Source organism: Lathyrus oleraceus, chromosome 6 (assembly GCF_024323335.1).
Source record: "Lathyrus oleraceus cultivar Zhongwan6 chromosome 6, CAAS_Psat_ZW6_1.0, whole genome shotgun sequence".
Lineage (NCBI taxonomy): Eukaryota > Viridiplantae > Streptophyta > Magnoliopsida > Fabales > Fabaceae > Lathyrus > Lathyrus oleraceus.
In genome coordinates this window covers 309,814,456-309,841,945 of record NC_066584.1, presented here as the reverse complement: position 1 = coordinate 309,841,945, position 27,490 = coordinate 309,814,456, and the positions used below count along the sequence as shown (strand labels likewise).

At 39.1% G+C, this 27,490-nt stretch overlaps 1 protein-coding gene across 3 annotated transcripts; it reads right to left on the bottom strand.

The window, feature by feature from the left end:
• Positions 1 to 19,970: 19,970 nt before the first annotated feature.
• LOC127097338 (F-box protein PP2-B1) lies at positions 19,971 to 25,747 on the bottom strand. 3 transcript variants are annotated; one of them, XM_051035833.1, is made up of 3 exons: positions 25,332 to 25,745; positions 25,056 to 25,174; positions 19,971 to 20,232 (listed from the first exon to the last, which is right to left on the bottom strand). In XM_051035833.1, exons 1-3 carry the CDS (start codon positions 25,638 to 25,640, stop codon positions 20,109 to 20,111), a joined length of 552 nt encoding a protein of 183 aa, XP_050891790.1. In that variant the 5' UTR covers positions 25,641 to 25,745; the 3' UTR covers positions 19,971 to 20,108. The 3 variants fall into 3 exon arrangements, with proteins under 3 accessions (XP_050891790.1, XP_050891791.1, XP_050891789.1); XM_051035834.1 differs by having other exon boundaries at positions 19,971 to 20,227; XM_051035832.1 differs by lacking the exon at positions 19,971 to 20,232 and adding an exon at positions 24,812 to 24,986 and having other exon boundaries at positions 25,332 to 25,747.
• Positions 25,748 to 27,490: the final 1,743 nt, after the last annotated feature.

Below are 27,490 nucleotides of genomic sequence, written 5' to 3'. Positions count from 1 at the left end.
ATTTGGCAAATGATGATAGCATGGTGCATGGGCGCGCATAGGCCCATGAAATGATAGCTTAAAGTCCAAAATGAATTATCAGATGTGTTGAAGCAAGCATGGAATGCAAGGCAATTGAACATTGATGTTTGAAGTTGGAACCATGCCAAATGATATCAGCCTGTTTAAGCCATGTGCAGCCTATACATTTCAAGTCCAAAATGAATGAATTTGAGTTCTTTGGAAAGGTGAGATCAAGAGGAACAAGTTTGATGTTGAACACTTTTTCATTTGGAGCTTGGAACTTGGAGAAATTTGAGGTGGAAGTTTGGAAAAATTTGACATATCAAAAATTTTCTAAGTATCAAGCCATATGTCTCAATATTCCACCTTGCTTAACTTTTTATGGGAGCTTCAAATGAGGAAAGTGTCTTCATAAAAGTTGTATCTATCTCAAAAGTCTTCAAAATAGTTACCAATTTCATGTCATTTGGATTTGAAATGATAGAGTTATGCATTTTTGAAGTTTGGAAAAATCACTTGATCAATGGTATAGGTCAAAAGTGACCTATAATGTAGCCTCATATACATGTTCAAATAAGTTGAATTAGCTCCCACTCCAAACATAAAAGTTGAAGTAGACACATTGAGTTTGATTGTTCAACTTGGAAATCTTTCATCTCATAAAAATTGAGCAAGTTATGGCCTTGGGAAGTTGACTTTCAAATTAGGGTTTAGACAAAATGACCTATAATGTTTCAACATAGAAAATGACTTTCCAAGCAAAACTAGCTCTAGGTACCAACATGAAAGTTGTTTATAATGTCATTTAGAGTAATGTTTCTCTTGGAATCATTTTCATATGGTGAAAATTGTAGGAGATAGGGTCTAGGGAGACCCAGTTTTGATAAGATGAATTCATCTGGCCAACCACCATCAACCAACTTGCTAACTTCCAATTATCTTGACTTTCTTGGCTCATGGTAGATCATATATGCATAAGATGATGAAATTTTCAGTTCCCCTTGAGAAATTTGACCAATTGGTGAGATAGCTTGTTGGAGAAGTTACTCAAGGTACCCAGTCAAACTAGGGTTTCCAAGGCAAATCACCTTCAAACTCTTGAAGCAAACTTGATCAATATAACATGTAGAGATAATTGGGACTCATATATGATATTCATAACCATTCTTGGATAAATTCGTGGTTGTGCTCTTTGTTCATGAGGGTCTCAAAACCCTAGATGTGATCTTGATGAATCAATGAGATCATGCCCCACCTACAAAAGAGTTAGGCAAATACAAAGACATATTTTTGGTATTTTGGTTAGTGAAATGATAAAATACAAGTATGATATAATCACAAAGTTCTTGGTGATCTCTCCCAAAACAAACCCAATGAAGAAGGGGTAAGGAGGATGCCAAGATATGATCCCAATGCTAATACTTATGATGAAATTGCATGAGGGATCTTAGGGTCAAAATTGGGGTCTTACAGTCACACACAAAATGAAGGATTTATGAGAGACAGAGTAAATAAGGAACACCGTAAGGTACTGTGAATTTAAGTGAATTGTAGAACATCATAAGGTACGATGCACTTAAGTAGAATACGAAATATGGTAAGATACCATGCGCTTAAGTGATTTTCGGTATACCATAAGATATGGGCCACATACAGTTAAGTGGACTTTTTAGCTTGCAGCCCACACAAGTGGTTCTATAAATAGAACCCTTGTGCAGAAGCATTTCAATTGATGAAATTTCATTTCTCTCTCTCTCTCTTTCTCTCTCTCTCTCTCTCTCTCTCTCTCTCTCTCTCTTTACTCACTCATTCAAAGCCTTCATTCGTAGCAGCAAGCACTAAGACTGAAGGAATCCATTCGTGTGGACTGAGTAGAGGCGTTGTCACCACTAAACGCTCATGATCACTCCTTAGATCTGCATCAAAGGTTTCAATCTCCACAAGAGGTAACAACTTTTATCACTTGTCATGCCCATTCGTAAAGATCACTAAAGCAAATTTTTTAATTTCTACTGCATTTTGGATCGCAATTTTCCTTCATGTACATGTAAGCTTGTCATTCCTCACTTTATCTATTTTTATTCAAATAACACATCATACAAGGAATTAAAAACCACATAGTTAAACACGCAGATCCCGGGTCTTCAGAATCAAAATGATTACAATCCTCAAGTAATGGTCTTTTGCATTTACATTCCTACCTACTTTTGGGAGCTACCCTCAAGATATGGTCTTATGGATTTACCTGCCTTCCTACTTTTGGGATGCACTCGGCGACTCAGTAATTAGTATGAGGAACTATGTCAGTCAAAGGTATCCAACCATGGTATATCGCCTCATTCTGATTTGTATTAGGCACCACATATCGATTAGAGTTGTCCACTGTGTCATATCTCCTAATTTCCGATTTGTATTAGGCACCTCATATCAATCAATAATATCTAACATGGTGTCGCATTACGCGAAAAACCGGCGGGAAAACAAGAACAACAGAGCCGCCACCGTGCGTTATTTATCCCAAAAGAGGGAAAGGAAACGCTCGAAGTAAACCTGGAAAAAGCATGGTCTCGCGACCAAAGAGAATGGGATCGGGAGTCGGTTATGCGAAGGGAAGGTATTAGCACCCCTACGCATCCGTCGTACTCGACGGGATCCACGCACAATAGGAAGGAAAATGGTTGCTAAAACACTGCTCAAATAAACATCTATACAGGCTGAAGGAGACACAAGAAAACAGACAAGACTGACTCGGCAGGATATCGCATCCTGGGCCTACTTAGTCTATCAAGCATAGACATCAGAGTCGAAGTAGTTCGGACTGGGGAAAACACATGCTCGCTAGGATGTCGCATCCTATGCATACGTATCTCCTTGGACGAAGGAGAATCAGAGCATTCGTAGCTCGGCTGACACGCACACAAACAAACACATGCAAAGGCAAACGTGGAGCCTGAATGCCAATCACTGGACTTACATCAGCATCCGAACCAAAACAAACACAGGAAACCAACTGCCAATCGCTGGACTAACGTCGGACTCCAACCAGAAAAAGGAGAAACAACTCACACAAACAAACCAAAAAGGGCGAACGTGGAGCCCGAATGCCAATCACTGGACTTACATCAGCATCCGAACCAAAACACACGCAAGGGTGGTTAAGACACAAAGGGTTGAAAAAGAAAAAAGGGCGGAAAAAGAAAAAAAGGCGCCCGGAGAGATCAGCTCATCTCCTGCCTACGTACCTCATCTGGTATGAGGATCAGGGCGACGTAGTTCCCCTACGGGGGGAAACAGGACTAGCCTAACCAGATAACAGAGGGAGACACAACTCTAGGGAGACTACGACTCGAGCCTAGATGTTGTCATGCAAAATCGTCCCTAAGTTAAGGTTTCTAGCTAACTTGCACAGGAAGCAAGCCTATCCTAATCATGACTTGCACAGGAAGAAAAAGGGTCTCGATTGCAACTAGGGCAAGAAAAAGGGGAGGTCTCAATCGCAACGAGGGCGAGAGAAGAGAATTAGTGTTAGTTGTTAGTCAAACTCGACAAGACATCGCATCTCGTGCCTACGTATCTCATCTGGACATGAGAATCAGAGTTGCCGTAGTTCGGCTAAACTATTCCTGTTGGTTTGTGTTTTTTAGGTGGACAACGTCACTATGCAATCTACCGGATGCTCGACCATTGGAGACTTACTCACCTGTAGTAGAAGGAGTTGACGTATCCCTAAGAGGGGATAATGTTTGTTTGTGTTTTAGGAAAGCTCAAGCAAGAAAGGAAGTCCTATACGAAGGAACCGTGCTACCTTAATTGACATGCAAACGAGACTACGCGGAGTCTAGCAAACCTAGGGGATACAATCACACCACACAAACATATATAGTATGAAATAAACATACCAACAAGGGGCTCAAACATCAGGGCTAGGCTTTAGTCGAGGGGTCATATCAACCTCAACAAACAAGCCTCTGTATCGGGGAAAGGTTAGCTCTTAACCTTGCCATTGAGGGTCAAGGTGAAGCTGATGAAAGGTGAGTGAAGATGAGACTTCACAGCTCTTATCCCTGGTCAGGGAGAGCTTCAGACAAAGGAGCGGGTTCAGAATGGAGGAACCCTTCTACACTCAAGACTCTGACACGACTGTACATTGTACAAGATCTTGGGTTTGTGTCCCAATGCATCAACACAGTGGTGTGAGCAGAGGGACGACTCAACAGAATAGCGGGGGATAGATTGCATATCCCTTGGGTTCCGCCAATTGCCTCATTGAGGTCTTCACCTGCTTGGCACAAAAAGTAAACAACCACAAACATCGCCTCTTAAGGAGGACTTCAGACAGGTGCCTGGCCAAGTAACAGGCCAGGTCTTCCAGACTACATGGAGACAAGAATGTTATACCTCAGTGCAAATTGCTTATCAAGCAAAGCAAAGCGATACAAGTTCTTAAAAGAACTGAGCAACTAAGGGTACCTGAAATCAATCAAGTATCATCAGTACTCAGACAAACCAACAATAAACAGCAAAAGTCAATCTATACAGACAACACAAATTAATGCACATAAGTGCAAGCCATGAGCTCAAGATTAAGCATCAAACCTACAACACAAAGCCAATGTTAGTTTACAACATCCAACAAAACTCAATTTAATCAACTTGCACTTTTTCCCTTAAGCCTTTTGCATTTCAACCTGAAAATCCACACCAAATGTGAGAAACTAGACCACTAGGCCAAGCCTAGGGTCCAAAAGGGATAAAAAGTTCTAAACAGCAAGTGCAAACCAACCAAAATCACATTAAAACAATTCAAAAGCCAATGCAATTGGTCCCATGCTCATACCATTCACCATTATCATTTCATGCACAATTTAACATCAATCATGTAATTTGCAACTTCAAATGACCAAACAGAACTATCTCACTCAAAAGCATACCAAATCAATTCAATTAATTCCACAAAAATTCACACATAAACAGGACCCATTCAATGTATAGCATGTCAATTTTCAGATCAATTGGACAAAAGGAAATAGGTCAATGAAAATCAAGAAGTCCAGACACATTTATACAAGCCAATTCAAGACATTCAAGCAAGCATCCACTTCAATAATTCATAAAACAGTGACAACATATTAGAAATGAATGGGATCAAAACCATGATGTCCTACAATGTCTCTAGAATGCTTATGTCAAATTCCATCTTCATCCAATACCATATGAGAATTTCACAAAAGAAATACAAACATGTGTCACACAATGTTGTAAAATGAACCAACAGAGAAGAAAATTATCAATCAATTTGAAAATGCAACCAAAAATCCCAGCAAAATTCACATGTTATCTTGACACATCAATGATCTTTCATGAAAAAAATTGGAGCAATCAAACATTTCTAGGCCAGGCAAATAAAATCAGAAAGTTGTCCTAACTAGGTGTGACACAAATTGTCACACCTTACTTCAAAAAATTATATCTAATCAACCAAGTATCCAAAAACCACAAACTCTACATGGAAATCACCATCAACCTGTCCAGAATAAGCACAAAATTTTCATTCATTTCTTTACAAGTATGAGCATTTCATGATGGTTTTGGCAAAACATGCAAAAAATGACACATGAACAAAATCAATAGGCCAATTAAATTTCCACACGTGCAAAATTTTCACAAAAGTCATCATAAAATTGTACACATTATCATGAGCATGGCACAAAAAATTTCACAAAAATTGGATGAAAAATGAGTGAGTTATTAATTTTCTAAGTTCACATAACAAAATGAAATAAGAAAAGAAAACAAAAATGAAATAACATATTAATTAAATACTGCAATGGCAGTTTTGTAATTTTTGGATCAAACGCCAAAACGACGTCGTTTTGTTAAATGAAAACGGAGCATTCTGATTGGAAGTTGGGCGCGGCAAATAGATTATTCAAATGCAATTCCAGAAAAACGGATCAAACGCAGCTTTTGCTCATGTTCTTCACAAGAAATTTCCAGAAAATGCATACGCATCATGAACAATAAATCTTCACCAAAATCAACATGATTATAACCATTGGAACCGTCTGAACACAAGGATCATGAATATGTGAACGATTTTGCCTAACTCTCACTATATCTCACGGATCGAGCGAAAATGTAAACACACATCAAACTTCAAAACACGATTTCTCATTCAACAGTTAACCAAATCGAAAACTAATCACATCATGATGATCTATGTCCAAAGATCTACACAAACCACCTAACAATTTGAGCATTGAAGAATTTCGAAAAATCACCTTAAGAACGAAGCAGCGATGAATCTGGATGTTTTTGGCCTCAAAAAGGTGAAACAGATGCGTATCAATGATAAGGAAGGTGAATGGAGAAGGATCCTCAGCTCAATGATGCTCCATGTGCAAGAATGATGAAAACTCCATTGATGAGCTTGCTTGTGACAGTCCTTGATCTTGAAACTTTTGCCACGAATTCACCAAAACAGTTGCTCTATAAGGTTTGTGGAGAATGAATCCAAAAGGAATTGTCCAAAATGATGAAGAATTATTGAAAAAAAGTTGATGAAGTTCTTGGAGAATTTGAGAGAAAATGGAGGGAAAGTTTGTTAGAACCTTGGAATGTGCAATGTCATTAGCAATTTCTGTTACAGTTAAGGTTATATACCACATCCTAATCCACTCCTTAATCACAATTAGCAAAATGAAGTGAAATTAGTGAAAAATGAGTTGTGTGAACAAAATTTGGAAAATAAGTAACTTAACAACCAAAAAAACAGCTTCACACAGTGGAAAATACTCAGAAAACTGAGTTTTCGCGCGAGCGGTCGACCATAGGTCGGCTCATAGCCTGCTATGCGCTGACCCGTGGTCCATGCGCTGACCCTTATGGTCGACCATAGGTCGGCTCAAAAAAAATTTTTTTTTTTTTTTTTTTTTGAAAGAAGAGGAGGGCAAATTTTGAGATGTTACAGCTGCTCCTATTCAATCAACTGGGAACCCGAACGGATGAGAGCAACGGCTGTCAGACTTTCAGGGTAAACAGGGATTGAATACCAAGAACCGTAGAAATTTGCACACTGCTGGGATTTGTCTTTCTTGTTTTTGTTGTTTTTTTTTTCAGAGGTACAAGCACATCCAAACATCGACACACGATGAATGGGAACAGAAATCATCTCAACTAGATGCCAACGGACAACTAGGAAAAACTCAACGTTTAGCAAGACCAACGGAGAGGTAAATCAACTCTACTGGGGATAACCAGGAAAGGATACAACCATACGTCAGCGGACGCAATGGGAAAAACTCAACGTTTACCAAAACCAACGGAGAGGTAACCAATCATTAATGAATGAATGGAAAGAGAGATACAACCATACGTCAGCGGACGTAATGGGAAAAACTCAACGTTTACCAAAACCAACGGAGAGGTAGAAAACTCAACCAGACGTCATAGGACGAAAGGGAGACTTAACGTTTATCGACACCAACGGAGAAGGAGAAAACTCAGCCAGACGTCATAGGACGAAAGGGAGACTCAACGTTTATCGACACCAACGGAGAAGGAGAAAACTCAGCCAGACGTCATAGGACGAAAGGGAGACCACAACCGGACACCAAATAGGACGTCTACTGGGGATTCTGGCTGGGAAATCAACCAGACATTAATGAATGACTGGGAATAGGGTATACAATCAGACGTCATCGGACGAATGAGAAAAACACAACGTTTATCAAAACCAACGGGGAGGTAAATCCACTTGGGGAAGGGTACAACTAGACGTCATAGGACGAATAGGAAAAACTCGACGTTTATCGACACCAACGGAGAGGAGAGAACTCTGAGGGGAATCATATGGTATTACCAAATGATCTGTAGGGAATAAGCAACTAGACATCATCGGACGACTAGGAAAAACTCGACGTTTATCGACACCAACGGAGAGGAGGTTCAACTGGGGAAGACCCTGTGGGGAAAGATATCAACTATACGCCAATGGACGCATAGGAAAAACTCGACGTTTATCGACACCAACGGAGAGGAGGACTCTTCTGGGGAGAGAAGGACGCAACCAAATCATCAACGGATGATAGGGAAAAACTCGACGTTTATCGACACCAACGGAGAGGAGGAAACTTCACTAGGGAAGGGACGATGTTATGAACATCGAAAGATGACGTTTACAGACATCAAAGAAGACCAGACACTACGCATGACTGGGAAAGCACCGAAAGATGGTGCTTACCGACACCAAAGAAACAACACACGCGGGTGTTGACAGGATACTGACATCTACATGTCTGGGCAAGGCTAAACACTTGCAGGAGATCTCACTGGGGAACAAGGTCACGACAGCGAGCAAACAGGAAGGAACACCAAGGATACCGGGTTGTAGGTGTGAAACGGGTGACCGACCAAAGCGTGAATTGGTTTGTACTCCAAAACACTCAACATCCTGAAGAGGGTTAGAAAAGCAGTCTTGCTAGAGGATGGACATTCGACTCCACAGGGAATACGAATCTTACTCGACTGGGGAGGACGACTTCGACCCAAGAGCGCATGACACATATTATCTATAGCCGTCAAAACGTAGATAATATACTCGCATGGAAGATTATCAATAACCGGGTTGCAGGTTGTTAAATGGATAAATGACCGACATCATCCTGAAGAGAGCGAAAGCAAACTTGTTAAAGGATGGACATCCGATTCCACGAGGAATACGAATCTTACTCTGCTGGAGGAAACAATCAAAAGACTGACCAGAGAGTGCATGAGACATATTATCTATAGCCGTCAAAACGTAGATAATAGACTCGCATGGAAGATTATCCATAACCGGGTTGCAGGTTGTTAAATGGATAAACGGCCGAAAAGAAAGGCATCGGGGTACCAGGAATAGGTATGCAAAGATGACCAATCAAAAGAGGATGAAGTTGCTGACTCGGAGCAAATACCCAAAAGAAAGGGGAAGACCCACTGGGGACAATACTGCTTGATCAAGGCAAGTATCCAGAGGGGAAAAGAATATCAATACCGCAAACTGGATACTGATAACTGCAAAGAGGGGATTACATCTACCGGTTAGTAGGCAGAAAACCACGGAAAAGTAACCAGTCATCGATAAGATGAGCACAGAGGGTTAACTTCACCAAGGGGAGAACGTGGGATTTTACAACTACCAGCTTGTAGGTAGAAAACCACAAAGATAGGACTTACAACTATCGGGTTGTAGGTAGAAGCCAACCGACAGAATGAACCACAAAGGTTACCTCTGCTAGGGGATGAAAGTGGGATTTTACAACTACCGGTTGGGTAGAAAACCACAAAGATAGGACTTACAACTACCGGGTTGTAGGTAGAAGCCCAAAATTTCGCTGAGGGTAAGATGAATGAGTGCCAGTTAGTGAGCAACTATTCATTTATGCCCCAGGGAAGTACAAGAGACAGCCGACAAGGAGCCAATTTAGGATCAATCCCAAAAGGCAGACTGAAACAAGACTCGTCCTAATGAGGAAAGAACTCAATAGGGAAACCCGTCCCGTGAGGGAGGGAACGGAAACAACCGTCATCCACGAGGATCTAGCTCAGTGGGGGAGCGCAGAAGGAAATGGTAGACACTTTTTGCTTAAGGGGTAAACTCTACATGGAGAGATCGGACACACCCACACCTGCTAAGGGAATTGACCCAAGCTTGCAAGATGCTGCCAACTTCGGAGAATAACATTGCTGGGGATACCCACTCATCTAAGGAGTCACTTGTTGGGAAAACACCAACCTCTCAACCATGCTGAGGAACCCAACTCTGAAGTCGATCCAATGGTGCGATGCTAAACTCTTTCCAACAACCCAATCTCGGCTGGTCACCACGGCCTAGGGCTAATGGACATGTTTGCAATGTTGATGCATGAGTTTTTTTTTGTTTTACACAATGCCCCATGATCACGGAAATGCTATGCACTAATGATGCAATATGCCATGCTTATCTAAATGATGGATGCATAAACACACGTCTCCTCCAGAGACAACACCGGGGAACTCCAGGAACCGTGCTGAGGATCTCCTTGCCGCGTCGATTTCCTCCCTGCTGGGGAAAGACAAACCTTGCTGGGGATGAACTTCATCGAACCCGGACTGCTTGGCGATTACCCTGCTAGGGGAGGCAACTCATGCTTGTCTCTACTGGGAAGGCAGTAACCTTCAGGCTTGCTGAGGAGACACTGATCTCAAATTTGTTAGGGAGCTAACACTCTCACACCCACTGGGGATACAGCCTATTGGGTACGGAACGCCTGTCAAGTCGTCGAACAACGTCATCCATCGTCCACCCACAGTGTCAGCTTTCCATTTTTGAGATCTTCCAGAATCGCCTGGACTTTTCTGATTCATCCCACGAAGATCGAATTCCTGGGATTCATACAAACTTTCCAGTCTGTAGACTTTGAAGAGTCTTCTTGATTAACCCTCAAGGATCGTCGTCGTAATCCTTCACCGTCTTTTCATTGTTCGTCTATCCCTTGCCCCTGGTTGGACTCTGTGGGGATCTTTTGTCAAAAGGCTTCATATCACTACTTGCCAGCGAATGAAGATATCCAATGGCACCTGCACAAGAGATTGTTAGATAAAAGCGTGCCTCAGGCGTGCCAACACTTCAACATCTTGGTCACTCAAACTTCCGAATAAGATTTCCAGATTTCAATCTTATAAGCATGCATCGGAAGGGATCTCCATGTTTCAAAATGCAAATATTCTTATCAAAATAAACGAATGTTTTCGTAATCAAAGCGGTAATGAAAACAAAAACAAAACTATTTGACTGAATACGCATTTTATTGACTGAAAAAGATGGCTCAGAACCGAGCAACACACAGGAAGCAAACCCTGGAAAGAGGTGATTGCGTATAAAGAAAAAAATCTATCTTATTGGCAATGCGGAACCGTGATCTCATCGGGTTCCAACTCGGTTACACCTCACATGTCCTCAAGACTTTCCGCACTTTCGGCCTTCTGAACAAGACGCTTCCAATCGACCTCCGCCGGAGACTAACTGTGATGTCTTAACCAAAGCACAAATGATCATGCTGGACGCAGTTGTTCGTTTCAATCCCTCTCTTGGCTGGACCGCCCTTTCAGGTTTCAGTCCACCGGGATACCCATTTTTGCCCAAGTCGCCCTTGTGGGGTTTTCGACTTGCCGGGTGTACAGTTTTTTCCTTTTATTATCCCTAACTTTTGCCCGAACCTTTTCTCTTTTTTTCCTTGGTTCGCCATGATGCCCTTTTTTGCCTGGACTTTTCTTTTTGTCCAGCGGGTCAATTTTTTTTCACGAAGTATCTTCTAACTGCATCCGCATTCACAGGGAATGGAAAATCTTCATCATTTATGGTCATCGATCACAAGGCTCTGTCAGAGGAGACCTTTTCGACCCCGAATGGACATTCATAACTGTTTATCCACTTGCCCCACGATCGTCTTGAGGAGGAAGGATCCTTTTCAACACCACATCTCTTCCATGCTACCCACAAGGTCCCACTTCTCGGTTAACAACACGCTTCATTTACTGGGTACAACTGCCCCATGACAAGTAACTGTCGAGCTCTTCTCTCAATCAGGCTCCATGCGTCGTACCGAGTCCTCATCCACTCGCCCTTTTCTAACTTCTCATCCATCTGGACTCCCCACAATGAGATCTAGCCTCCAGCAGGCAATATCACTTCCATCCCATACTGAATGAGGAAGGCGTTGCCCCAGTAGATGCACGTATCGAGGTACGACACTCAGGATACCAACTTCGTACTCAGCCACCATCGTTGGTGCTTCCAACTGTTATCGGGAAAGCACTAGCTCTCTCACTTTAAACTCTCCCCATCAGACATCAGAATCCGTTCGGATTCAGGGTCAGGCCCCTCCTCCGGGATCGGTCACTCTCAATCTTTCGATTTGAGTACCTCGAGATGTCCTCATCAGGGACTTCAATGGGTTGTTGGGCGAGATAACCATACAATACCCTCTTCTTGATTGCTTTCTGGGAGGTATACCGAATATCGTATTCAGTCGACACCATTTGCCCTCTCGCAACCCGTCCGTTCAACGCTATCTCCTCAAGCACATACTTGGTCAGATCCATTTTGGACATCCACAAGGTGGTATGAACCAGCATACTGTCTCAGTCGGCGAGCAGCCTATGCCAAAGTACATCAAGTTTTCTCGAGCAGTGAGTGTATTGTTTCACAGTCGATAAACTTTTTGCTTAGGTAAATTGCGTGCTCTTTTCGACAAGCCTAGTCATGCTGACCCCATACACCTTATAGACCCCTTAAGGGCTGTCAAGTACCAGATTAACAGTTGTTCCTTCCAAGGAAGGTATCAGAATCAGAGGTTCCTACTACTCATTTTTCTTTCCATGCCCCTTGACAGTCATCATTCCACCTGACCATTTGATTTCCTTTTTTTTCGGCTCAGGCATTTCTTGTATTATTTTTTTCTCTGTTTTTTTCTTCTTTTTTTTTTCGCAGGATCGACCTCGATTCCTCTGATTTGCCCACAACAAGCCTCGGCAGCTCACCGGACAGCACTCCATAAGTGCACTGATTCGAACTCAACAGTATGAGCTATCTCAAACCGGTCAAACAACTTGATCAAGTCCACCGGGTGCCCCTCTTCTGCTTGGGACTTTGCCATCATGTCATCAACATGGCATTTGCTTTCACGATGAGTCATATCATGAAACAAAGTCACCGTAGCCCTTTGATCCGTGGCACCGGCCTTCTTCTTCACCTTACAACAAGAAGGTACTCTTTGGTGTGATGGACATTGTTTACTCCATATCATCTGGCAACAAATCCACTTGATTTTGGCCAGAAAGCCATCCATGAAGGTAAACACCGAGAATTGAGCTATATTATCAATCAATACATCAACGTGAAGTACCAGGAATTCATCTCTCGAACTAGCTCTATTCACGTCTCGATGGTCCACACACATTCTCATCTTTCAGCACCGGTTTCCGCTTCACTGGAGGACAGTCTTCTCTCCATGGTAGCTTGTGCCCCACAACATGGGTATTCCACCCTGGTGTATCTTGATGCAACCAGGTGAAGATATCAACCTGCTCTTTCAACAGGGCTACCATTTTGTTTTCGACTCGCCTCTGAAGCGGCCTCAACTTTCATTTCCTTTCTGACCTCGGCGGTACTTGGGATTACCATCTTGACTCGCTCCTTGTGTGGTTGAATCACCTTCTCCTCTTGTTTCAACAACCTAGCTAATTCCAGCAGATCACAATCTTCTTCGCCTTTTTCTTCGGCATGATAGCTCGGATTGTCGAAGTCATATAGAGGCGTAACCAAATTGTTATCGATGAGATCAGGAGGGTAATCACTCTTGTGGTTGGAACGAGACAAGTTCAAAAGAAAACGAAAAACATTGCCATTTTTATTTTTTTAAACTGCAAAAAATGAAAAACAGGGAACACCGCTTTTGATCACAAAAACATCCATTTATTACTGATGCAAAATGTTTCAAAATGAAACACATGAGATGGCCCTTACAATGGACCAGTACGTTTCGGGCAAAACGTATGGCTTTCATGCAAACAAAATCAAAACACAGAAATACTACACTTCCGGATGAGCGACAGTGGTGATTTTGGAGGCTTTCCAATTGCCTGGTACGCACGACTTTATCCATAGCTCGAGCTCGCGGTCACTGTCGATCTATTCACTCACTGAACAAGCATGACCAGGATCCAGCATTCCTGCACTAACAAAGGTGTGCGATGGACGACGTCCTCTGTTTGGTCTAGACGACTCTTGATCTGGCCGATAACCGATCCCGAACATGTCTGCCTTTACCGGTGTTGAGTGGATCCATCGGTTTGGATTTGTTGCCCCTAGCAGGATGCCTGAGCAGACGAGCTATGCGCACCGGTTGAATACTGAAACCTACAAAACAGTAAACAGGTTAGTACGACTCACACATGCAATGTCTGTCCGTACCAGGAATATTCCGTCCTTTGATTCTAGCATCACTGAGACAAATAATTTTTCATCAATAACAATCGAACATCTGGATGTCTCTCAACCAGAATCTCAATCAAAATGGACCCTGAGTACGGGTAGACATGAGTTGGATGCAGATGAATGCAGGATGGGAATGATGCAAATGCATGAATGCAGGTCACTGTGCCACCAAGTCATCTGAAGACCCATTCTCTGAACCATTCACAGTCAACTGAGTCACCATAAATCCGACTTGGGGAGTTCCGAAATAAACGGAACCGGAGATTACATCACTATCATCACAGGAACATCCACTGAACGGATGACAGCCAGATCCTCTGAACAGGTACTCTCAAATTCAGCCCGGGGATCCGAAATAAACGGAACCCGCTGATAAACCACGGACAGAACTCCGGCGTCCCAGAAATAAATGTCCATAATTCACAGTCACCATCAGTACCAAGAGTCACCAACAAGTCACCATCAAGTCAGCTACAGTACCTGTAAAAATGATCATTCCCTCCCCACTCACGGGTGTCATCTAGGCCAGGGTAAGGTCGAGAGAAACGCAGGATAAACAACCCTTTCAAGAATATCATCCTGTGCACACCAGATGTATGCACCGATGATACCCCATCAGAATCTGAACTGCTCGTGATGTCAATATTCCGCTAAGTGGCGCATACCACCCGCTTCCCATGAATCACTCTATTCCTAGGTTTCCTAGATTGCACTCATAGCCTGGGTATTGGGCCTTTTACCTCGAGTAACTCCCACCCCCAAACAGAGAAACACAACCAGCACAGCAGATGAAGATGAATAAATGCAAACATTAATGCACACATTGAATGCAAACAATAAATGAAATGAATGCAATAAATAACAGCACAAAGCAACCAAAGCCCTAACCTAGAGAGCGCTAGGAGAGACTCGCTTAGGGAGGAAGGACCAGCACAGGTCAACTTTCACTAGTGTCCCCAGCAGAGTCGCCAGCTGTCGCATTACGCGAAAAACCGGCGGGAAAACAAGAACAACAGAGCCGCCACCGTGCGTTATTTATCCCAAAAGAGGGAAAGGAAACGCTCGAAGTAAACCTGGAAAAAGCATGGTCTCGCGACCAAAGAGAATGGGATCGGGAGTCGGTTATGCGAAGGGAAGGTATTAGCACCCCTACGCATCCGTCGTACTCGACGGGATCCACGCACAATAGGAAGGAAAATGGTTGCTAAAACACTGCTCAAATAAACATCTATACAGGCTGAAGGAGACACAAGAAAACAGACAAGACTGACTCGGCAGGATATCGCATCCTGGGCCTACTTAGTCTATCAAGCATAGACATCAGAGTCGAAGTAGTTCGGACTGGGGAAAACACATGCTCGCTAGGATGTCGCATCCTATGCATACGTATCTCCTTGGACGAAGGAGAATCAGAGCATTCGTAGCTCGGCTGACACGCACACAAACAAACACATGCAAAGGCAAACGTGGAGCCTGAATGCCAATCACTGGACTTACATCAGCATCCGAACCAAAACAAACACAGGAAACCAACTGCCAATCGCTGGACTTACGTCGGACTCCAACCAGAAAAAGGAGAAACAACTCACACAAACAAAACAAAAAGGGCGAACGTGGAGCCCGAATGCCAATCACTGGACTTACATCAGCATCCGAACCAAAACACACGCAAGGGTGGTTAAGACACAAAGGGTTGAAAAAGAAAAAAGGGCGGAAAAAGAAAAAAAGGCGCCCGGAGAGATCAGCTCATCTCCTGCCTACGTACCTCATCTGGTATGAGGATCAGGGCGACGTAGTTCCCCTACGGGGGGAAACAGGACTAGCCTAACCAGATAACAGAGGGAGACACAACTCTAGGGAGACTACGACTCGAGCCTAGATGTTGTCATGCAAAATCGTCCCTAAGTTAAGGTTTCTAGCTAACTTGCACAGGAAGCAAGCCTATCCTAATCATGACTTGCACAGGAAGAAAAAGGGTCTCGATTGCAACTAGGGCAAGAAAAAGGGGAGGTCTCAATCGCAACGAGGGCGAGAGAAGAGAATTAGTGTTAGTTGTTAGTCAAACTCGACAAGACATCGCATCTCGTGCCTACGTATCTCATCTGGACATGAGAATCAGAGTTGCCGTAGTTCGGCTAAACTATTCCTGTTGGTTTGTGTTTTTTAGGTGGACAACGTCACTACGCAATCTACCGGATGCTCGACCATTGGAGACTTACTCACCTGTAGTAGAAGGAGTTGACGTATCCCTAAGAGGGGATAATGTTTGTTTGTGTTTTAGGAAAGCTCAAGCAAGAAAGGAAGTCCTATACGAAGGAACCGTGCTACCTTAATTGACATGCAAACGAGACTACGCGGAGTCTAGCAAACCTAGGGGATACAATCACACCACACAAACATATACAGTATGAAATAAACATACCAACAAGGGGCTCAAACATCAGGGCTAGGCTTTAGTCGAGGGGTCATATCAACCTCAACAAACAAGCCTTTGTATCGGGGTAAGGTTAGCTCTTAACCTTGCCATTGAGGGTCAAGGTGAAGCTGATGAAAGGTGAGTGAAGATGAGACTTCACAGCTCTTATCCCTGGTCAGGGAGAGCTTCAGAAAAAGGAGCGGGTTCAGAATGGAGGAACCCTTCTACACTCAAGACTCTGACACGACTGTACATTGTACAAGATCTTGGGTTTGTGTCCCAATGCATCAACACAGTGGTGTGAGCAGAGGGACGACTCAACAGAATAGCGGGGGATAGATTGAATATCCCTTGGGTTCCGCCAATTGCCTCATTGAGGTCTTCACCTGCTTGGCACAAAAAGTAAACAACCACAAACATCGCCTCTTAAGGAGGACTTCAGACAGGTGCCTGGCCAAGTAACAGGCCAGGTCTTCCAGACTACATGGAGACAAGAATGTTATACCTCAGTGCAAATTGCTTATCAAGCAAAGCAAAGCGATACAAGTTCTTAAAAGAACTGAGCAACTAAGGGTACCTGAAATCAATCAAGTATCATCAGTACTCAGACAAACCAACAATAAACAGCAAAAGTCAATCTATACAGACAACACAAATTAATGCACATAAGTGCAAGCCATGAGCTCAAGATTAAGCATCAAACCTACAACACAAAGCCAATGTTAGTTTACAACATCCAACAAAACTCAATTTAATCAACTTGCACTTTTTCCCTTAAGCCTTTTGCATTTCAACCTGAAAATCCACACCAAATGTGAGAAACTAGACCACTAGGCCAAGCCTAGGGTCCAAAAGGGATAAAAAGTTCTAAACAGCAAGTGCAAACCAACCAAAATCACATTAAAACAATTCAAAATCCAATGCAATTGGTCCCATGCTCATACCATTCACCATTATCATTTCATGCACAATTTAACATCAATCATGTAATTTGCAACTTCAAATGACCAAACAGAACTATCTCACTCAAAAGCATACCAAATCAATTCAATTAATTCCACAAAATTCACACATAAACAGGACCCATTCAATGTATAGCATGTCAATTTTCAGATCAATTGGACAAAAGGAAATAGGTCAATGAAAATCAAGAAGTCCAGACACATTTATACAAGCCAATTCAAGACATTCAAGCAAGCATCCACTTCAATAATTCATAAAACAGTGACAACATATTAGAAATGAATGGGATCAAAACCATGATGTCCTACAATGTCTCTAGAATGCTTATGTCAAATTCCATCTTCATCCAATACCATATGAGAATTTCACAAAATAAATACAAACATGTGTCACACAATGTTGTAAAATGAACCAACAGAGAAGAAAATTATCAATCAATTTGAAAATGCAACCAAAAATCCCAGCAAAATTCACATGTTATCTTGACACATCAATGATCTTTCATGAAAAAAATTGGAGCAATCAAACATTTCTAGGCCAGGCAAATAAAATCAGAAAGTTGTCCTAACTAGGTGTGACACAAATTGTCACACCTTACTTCAAAAAATTATATCTAATCAACCAAGTATCCAAAAACCACAAACTCTACATGGAAATCACCATCAACCTGTCCAGAATAAGCACAAAAATTTTCATTCATTTCTTTACAAGTATGAGCATTTCATGATGGTTTTGGCAAAACATGCAAAAAATGACACATGAACAAAATCAATAGGCCAATTAAATTTCCACACGTGCAAAATTTTCACAAAAGTCATCATAAAATTGTACACATTATCATGAGCATGGCACAAAAAATTTCACAAAAATTGGATGAAAAATGAGTGAGTTATTAATTTTCTAAGTTCACATAACAAAATGAAATAAGAAAAGAAAACAAAAATGAAATAACATATTAATTAAATACTGCAATGGCAGTTTTGTAATTTTTGGATCAAACGCCAAAACGACGTCGTTTTGTTAAATGAAAACGGAGCATTCTGATTGGAAGTTGGGCGCGGCAAACAGATTATTCAAATGCAATTCCAGAAAAACGGATCAAACGCAGCTTTTGCTCATGTTCTTCACAAGAAATTTCCAGAAAATGCATACGCATCATGAACAATAAATCTTCACCAAAATCAACATGATTATAACCATTGGAACCGTCTGAACACAAGGATCATGAATATGTGAACGATTTTGCCTAACTCTCACTATATCTCACGGATCGAGCGAAAATGTAAACACACATCAAACTTCAAAACACGATTTCTCATTCAACAGTTAACCAAATCGAAAACTAATCACATCATGATGATCTATGTCCAAAGATCTACACAAACCACCTAACAATTTGAGCATTGAAGAATTTCGAAAAATCACCTTAAGAACGAAGCAGCGATGAATCTGGATGTTTTTGGCCTCAAAAAGGTGAAACAGATGCGTATCAATGATAAGGAAGGTGAATGGAGAAGGATCCTCAGCTCAATGATGCTCCATGTGCAAGAATGATGAAAACTCCATTGATGAGCTTGCTTGTGACAGTCCTTGATCTTGAAACTTTTGCCACGAATTCACCAAAACAGTTGCTCTATAAGGTTTGTGGAGAATGAATCCAAAAGGAATTGTCCAAAATGATGAAGAATTATTGAAAAAACGTTGATGAAGTTCTTGGAGAATTTGAGAGAAAATGGAGGGAAAGTTTGTTAGAACCTTGGAATGTGCAATGTCATTAGCAATTTCTGTTACAGTTAAGGTTATATACCACATCCTAATCCACTCCTTAATCCCAATTAGCAAAATGAAGTGAAATTAGTGAAAAATGAGTTGTGTGAACAAAATTTGGAAAATAAGTAACTTAACAACCAAAAAAACAGCTTCACACAGTGGAAAATACTCAGAAAACTGAGTTTTCGCGCGAGCGGTCGACCATAGGTCGGCTCATAGCCTGCTATGCGCTGACCCGTGGTCCATGCGCTGACCCTTATGGTCGACCATAGGTCGGCTCAAAAAAAAATTTTTTTTTTTTTTTTTTTGAAAGAAGAGGAGGGCAAATTTTGAGATGTTACACATGGCATATCACCTAATTTACGATTCGTACTAGGCACTACATATCGATCGGTAAAACCTAACCATGGCATATCACCTGATTTCCAAGATTGTACTAGGTACCAAAAATCAAATGCAAAATCATGACATGGCATATCTCTTTATCGCGGTTAGCATTATGCACTACATGTCGATTAAGAAAATTCAACTGTAGAGCAATAACCATCAGAGAGACAAGCCACTCTGAAAACTCACATTCTTACCCAAAAACAACAATACTAGAATGACCAAGGGGACAATCAGACTATCATGGCCATGACGGTTGTCACCCGGTGACGCCTAGCAGGAGTCACCCATCATCTACGCTAACAGTCGCCAGTTGGGAAGTGTACCACCGTAAAACGTCAACTATTTATTTATAAAATATTTCAAATTAAATTTCTCAAATAGGGAATTACACATTCATAACCAAACATAACATTAAGGTAACAAAATAAAACATCAAAACTTCATGGAAAATATTTATTTGTCTCGACACCGATAATCAATGGAATAATTCAAAACATCTTGGAGAAATACATAAAATGTAACAAAACAACCCGTCCCTAGAGTTACATATCAGAGAAACACCAAACTAACAGGCTCAAAATGCAATAAAGTAAATAAAGAGGCCTCAACACTATCCTCCAACTCAACATCAGTTAGTGCTCCTCTACCTGAGTATCTGTACTGAGTATCTGTACTGCGAGAGTACAAAACACCACAAATAAAACAACTAGGGGTGATTATACCTTCAAAAATGTTAGTGGTGCATAAAGAGATAAAGGATAACACATTCAAACATCAACGTATGCATATCCCTCAAAACCAACACCAATCACCAACAAGTCATAAGTACAAATGTATATGCAATACATGTATCACCTCATCACCAAATGCACTTTGTACGAATCTACTCACTAATATAGATGAGTTATGTTACTGATCAATCTCATCACCAATATTTAAACATCAGAGTTATGTTACTAATTTAGTCCCATCACTAATCGTCACCAATTACCTATTTCTGATATACATGATGCATGAAATGCCACAACAATGCAATACAATAATAATCACCAACGATTCTTATTAGAACCACATAAGTCACCCTAATGAATCACACTATATAATGATAACTCACCATAAAATGCATAATTATATCATTATTTACATAAGACCCACTGATAGATACTATTTCACATCAATACTCAACATAGCCAGCTCATGACTCACCAGATCTCGTACATGACTCTTTCACTTTTATTTCAGGAATTTTAGAGTCATCAGACCTACTCTAAATCTCAACTCAATTACTTTTCGAATCAGTTTGAACATTACAAATAGCTCAATACATCACTCATTAATTCACCAAATTCACCAAAATAACCATAAATAGTAGTAAATAGTCTCCATCATCATAATCTTCTCGAGTGAAAGACCTAACTCGGGGACCATGAAGGTCACCCCGTCACTATGCTAACACCCGCCATCTTTTCCAGGTGCATGACTGTCGGCCCGTCACATCGATGAAGCCCGTCACTGATGTGCAGATTGTAGAATCCATGATTTCACCATTGGTGAACTTTCAAATAGTGAATCAAGACGTCCTCCCAATAGTGAATCTAAGTGTTAATCTTTAGGGGTTTTATTAACCATCTCTAGAGATGAGCAACATAGGTACACTCAAAGAAAGGGTGAGATGTGGTTTCTTCAACAAGATTACAAAGGTTATAATTAGAATGGAAAGAAAAGTTTATTCTCTTTAATTGGTCATCATTCAAAATCTTATTGAGTAAAAGCTCATTCTCCATTCCTCAAGATATTTCATCCTTTCATTTCCCTATGATTCTTAATAGAATTAAAATCCCCTCCCTCACAACATCAATTTTGCATATCTAATTTTTTTTATACTTATAATAGGACAAACCACAACTTTCTTTTTAACTCTAAATTAAATGGTGAGTAGATGTTCACGCAAAAACATACATTTTCCTTCCACAATTCTTCAATTATTACACAACCCTCTCATATGAAGCTCTTAGAAGGGGTTACAGTTTGACGCCTCCATATTATGATGAAGCATCCAAATTAACCTTTAGCTTCTTATGCAATCCAATCTACTTCCATTTTTTCCCATAAGTTGGTTATCCACGAATCATCCACCTCTTTAATCTTTTATTCTTGTTTGAAACCTACGTTTGCTAGGTGTTTCATTAAGATTTCTTGAATCCTTTTTCTTTTCAATGGATTCCCTCACCCTCTCAGGTCTTAAGATATAATTATCATTGGAACTTTTTTAGTTTATCCTTGCTTCTTCTATTTCCTTCTTTATCCCTTTCCCCCATCCATCTTATTGCATCTTTGTATATTTCCTTTTTTTTCTCCCTAAAATCCCAATCGCTGATATTGCCTCCCAAACTTTCCATACAACATCTTGATATACTTCAGACAAAACTCATATTTCCTTGTATGAAATCCAAATCTATTGTTGATTTCCAACATAAGATCGATCCACCGAAGCGTCTTTATGGTAATTCATTTGAAATTTTGATTGATTGAGTCAATACCTCTTGTTTTTCTATTGCCCTAATGTTCTTTGTGGAGGTTTGAGTTCTAGGAAGTACAAGGGGAACAAAATATGATATTTTAATGCTCCCCTCCAACCCATTCCCCTCTTCATTTTTTTTTCTATTGGGTCAGACTCTTCTCTTATAGGGCTTCCCTTCTTTTTTTTTGGACCTTTTTCTCTAGCCCACTTATTCGTCATCCCCTTTTTTTGGATCTCACTTTCTTTCCTAAGGTTATTTTCCTTTATTTACACCCAAGGTCTCTCAATCACCTGACTTTCATTCTCCATTTTTTTCTACGTGACACCTTCTTCCATTGAAATTATTTCTGCTTCATTTTCTCCCTTTCCTTTTTCCAATGCTCTTTCTTTTTCATCATTTGACATGTCATTTTCACTACTTCTCCGAATTTCTTTTCCCTGCTCCCTATCTGCCTACGCATGTTGTTCCCTTTTCTTCGTCTTTTGTTTGTACTTATTTCCTACATTAAAGATTATTATAGCCTTTTTTTTCTTATCAACTTACTTTGTGTCACTTTTGTACATATTATACCTACTTTCACCCTTAAACATCTCATCAGTTTTGTATTACATTGTTCCATCTTCTTGTTCCTCAAAGTTAGATTCTGAGCCTTTATCATACTCTTTTATTTCTTCATCTTTCATATCTTGTATTGGCATAATTATTCTCATTGGGCCCTGAGAATATTCTATCACCTTAATCCTGAAGATTTCTTCATTTATTTGGACATTGAATGTTTCATTTAGAACTAATGTGTATTTCATTCTAATTATCACTTTTGCGACATCCATTTTATATTATTTCCTTGTTTAACAATCTGAACATATGTAAATTTCTAGTGGTACATCAAAAAATTTAGGGCTCCAAGCTTGATAAGGAATACTGTAGCGTCTGATCCAAGTCACCCTTTCATTGTCCATATCATTAGGTTTCCACTCTCTAACCACATAGAACCAGTTTCCTATCTAGTCTCTAGCTTCCTCTAATAGTGACTTAATTCACCTTCTTCCCTGTTTTCCCTTAAACACAAATTCTCTCCAAGAGGTGTTATTTTTATCGGGAAAAATCCCTCCATGTTGAAAGCCTCTTGTATGTTATAAGTCATTCCCGGGTTTTTCACTATTTCAATTTATGCTTTCTTGAACCTTATCAAATGTTCTTCTTCTGTGTTGAATTAACTGTTTATATAATTAATTTTATTTTTCTACTATTTTCTCTCTCTTTAAATATTTTCTTTCACCAAAATATATTTTGTGGCTTGTGAGTGAAAACTACTTGTGTGGAAAAAGTTGTACTGGTGTTGTGCCATTATTTTACTCTTAAGAGTGTGATGTTCTTGAATAATTCAATTTGCTTCTTGAGATTATCCATTGAAAATATTTGTTTGATTGTAGAACTCAACCTGCAAAAGTTAGGTTTGGTTATTGAGATTAGTCGGTAAAATCTCTAGATGGTTCGTGAGTTCATCCCACAGAAAACCTCTCTTTTGGTTGTGGGGATAAGCCAGTATAAAATCTCTCGATTCACTTGTATCAAAGGTTTGTTAACATAACTTGTAAAAGCTCAATATGATAGTGAAATCTCAAAAAAATATCTTGAGGACAAGACTAGGCCAATGTTCGGCCGAACTTGAATAATTCTCTAGTGTCATCTAGCAAGCTCTATCTCTTAAAATTTTGTCTCTACTTTACTGTCTTATTTTCTTTCAACTGCTTTTTTCTATGATTTTTTTTATGGATACTAACACAATTTTCTCTTTAAGTATGAAATCTTAAATTAAATTACGAATTTTGAATACCACAATTTACCCTGTCGCATATTTGAAGTCAATTGTCCAACCAATAAAAGCGTCTTCATAACAAATAGTTATGAGCTCTTCACAATATTCAACTTGTAGAGTGTCAATAGAACCACTCTTTTCAATGATGTTTGAAATCAACCTTTTATAAGGTATAGTCAAGACAAGGTGTGTCTTGCTCTCATAATGCCTATTTCCATAATTTTGAAAATGATTTCATTAAGATTTGCCATATATCTTTTATGATTGCACCAAAGAAATAAAACATTGATCTCCATTTAAGTGTTTTCCAAATTTTCAATAAGCGTGATACTATTGATAATAATTTTTGGGTTTAACTCTCCAAATCAGATTAATTATTCTACCATAAGTTTGAACAGAGTTCTATACATGAATCACTAGGTAAGAACACATACACTTTCTGAGGATTTTAGGGTTATAATAAGGCTGAGGTTAAGGTGGGATCTTTTTTTGGGAATATGCTCAAACTTGAAGTCAGAAAGACTATTCTCATTAAACAATGTTATTCCTTTTTCAAGGATAAACAATTCAACTTGTTTTGTTTTCTTTCTGTTTTTCAACTTTTTCAATCATTTTGTTAAAAGATCTTTTCTCTTTTTGTTCTTTGATTTTTAATTTTTCTCTTTAGTTTTTTATTTTTTATTTATATTTCTTTAAACGTGTGTAAGTGGCACTGTTGTATGTTCAATAGATAGAGTTCACAAAAAATATGAGACACCATGGTGGCAAACTATATGTGCATGTGTCTATCCAATAACACATAATTAGGAGTTCTCGTAGAGTGTTAAGACCACTCTTTTCAATGATATTTGAAACCAACCTTCTATAATGTATTTCTCATGACAATGTTTGATTTTCTTTCATTAGGCCTCTTTCCATAAAATTGAAAATAATTTCATTAAAATTTAGAACATATCTTTTATGCATACACCAGATAATAGAACATTGAAATTATTTTTGGTATCCTTTATTTCATTAATTTTTCCATAAATTTTTCCATAAATTTCAAACCACCACACATAACGTAGCCTAGCAACCTCTTGGAATCTGTTAGAAACACGAATTAATGAAAAAATCAACACGTTAACAATGTGAGAAAATTATTTAAGAACTCACCTGGACTCTGGTAGAATTATCCAATTCCAATAGGTGGGAGTGTCACCCCAAGTGATAGAGAGATCTCTAGCACTAAGCATGTATATCTTTTTCCCACTTTGTTTCTCTAACTGAAAGCTCTGAATTTTAGAAGTACCATTTAATTATTTTAGATAATACTGAAGAGTCAAATATTTAACATATAATCATATTATATATATATATATATATATATATATATATATATATATATATATATATATATATATATATATATATATATTTTGCTAATAATACCTTTTTACCATTATCGATAATAATGGGATTGTCAGAAAGGGTGAGATAGAGAGACTTCTTAGAGGGTGATGTGGCCAGCAAAGAGGATCCAGATTGAGATTCAGAAATGATTGAGATCAAATCAGATGGAAGAAAGTGTTCCCAAACAATGTCTGATTCAGAGGCAGAACAAAAATCTTTGGAAACAATGGAGAACTTACATGAATCAACTGGATCTGTTAGCAACAATATGTTGGCAATGCATTCCTCTGGAAGAACATCTATCTTGTTTTTTTCTTCTTCAGACTCTGTTTTCATCTCTGTCGCCATTGCTGATATTGTTGATGGAATATGCGATATGTACTATGAACTAGATGATGATAAGTGTTCGATTTCTTATCTTTTGTTCCCTTCTTAAATAGAGCTAGAGATCTTTGAGAAAGCAATTCTTTTATATGATTTTAGAAATAACTTAACCACAAAGAATATTAATTTTTTTACTCACCTATATTACTATACTAAAAAAAATTATATTAGGAAAATATAATATAGTAAATTTTATTAAAAGAAAATCAGGTTATATATATACCTTTTAATGTTATAAATATATATGGAATACTTTAAATATTTGAAAAAAATTATTTTCTTCCCTTTATTGAACTTTAAAAAAATATATTATATTAGGCAAGTATAATATAGCAAATTCTATAAAAAAAAGTTAGGTGTAATTGACTGAAAATATATTTATGTATACACACCCTTTAATATTATATAAATAAATGTAATACTTTAAATATTTTTATAAAATATATTTGGTTCCCGTTTGTTGAATTTTTTAAAAGTTAAATATTTTTAAATACATAGATATAAATGAAACTATTAAATATTTTATTAAATTATTGGTTGGTTGGAATAATATATTGAATTATTATAATATGTAGAATTCTTTGCCGCTAAGTTACTTGATAAAAATATTATATTTTAGGTAACATATAATTTATAATCTTTTATTTTTTATTTTTTATTATTTCGTGAGACAGTTTTAATTTTCCTTTTTAACGATAATAAACAATAGCTTCTAGATGGGCATTCCGATCATCTGTGTGTTTTTTAACATGCACATTCGCATGGTAAACATATGATATGTGTCGTGGCGTGAAAAATATCACGGGCGTTGGCACGCTCGAAATAATAACACAGTCGTCACTGAATTTATTTATTCCAAGGTAAAGAAATATATTGATAAAACCCTTAAATAAAAAAGAAAATGACCCTCACAACCAAATTCGGATTCGAGAGTCGGTTATGTGAGAGGAAGGTACTAGCACCCCTCACATATATTGTACTCAACGGGATTGATCTAGTTAATTTTGTGTTAAGTGTTAGCTTAAAAAATGTTTGTGTTCCTTCTTATTTGTTAATTGGCTCAAAAAAGGTTTTTTTAGGGTGTTTGACAAGATTGTGAGTCTTGCTCCTACGTATCCTCTGGTGCAATGAGAAATTCAAAGTTATGTAGTTCTGGGCAAGAAAAAGAAAATTTTGAATTTTTTATTATAGTTTCTGACGAGACATTGAATCTCGCTCCTACGTATTTCCATGTGCGATAAGAAACTCAAGGCTACATATTTCTAGATAGAAAATATTTGTTGGTTGGTCGATTTTAGTGAAATGTACTTATTCTCATTCAAGCAGAAAATATTACTTACAACCCAAACATGTGGAAGTGAACATTTCTCGTCAGAATGGAAAATATAATCTGGACTCTCACATATTTATGATCTCGTCACATTTGAGCGGAAAACATTACTTACCACTCGCACATGGTAGAAACAAAGTGTTGTTTGCATCGTCTCAGAATGAATAAAACATCTTTCGTTTATGAAAAGGTTTTGAAATAGCGCTAAGGAGAAAAGAGAAGATTTGATTAGTTGAGATTAGTTTTAGGTGGAAGACGAGTATTCGAACGATAGGCTAATTACGACCATCATCCAAATACGCGGGAACTAGGATAGATAATTACATCCAACTAATCATTTTTCGTCCAAGTTATTTTATGAAATTTGTGAGGCGAACTAAGTCACATTTTCTTAATGGAAGACATGTATTTGATCGGTAGGAAAATTACTGCCATCGTCCAAATACTCGATGACTATGATAAATAATTACATCCAGCTAATCCT

What these genes read in the sequence shown, in the direction of transcription:
- LOC127097338 (XM_051035832.1), bottom strand. Translation starts at nt 25,640, where the DNA reads ATGGCGACAGAGATGAAAACAGAGTCTGAAGAAGAAAAAAACAAGATA. An exon ending in TTATCGATAATGGTAAAAAG is followed by an intron (nt 25,175 to 25,331) that starts GTATTATTAGCA and finishes TCTAAAATTCAG; the next exon opens with AGCTTTCAGTTAGAGAAACA. An exon ending in ATAATTCTACCAGAGTCCAG is followed by an intron (nt 24,987 to 25,055) that starts GTGAGTTCTTAA and finishes TGTTTCTAACAG; the next exon opens with ATTCCAAGAGGTTGCTAGGC.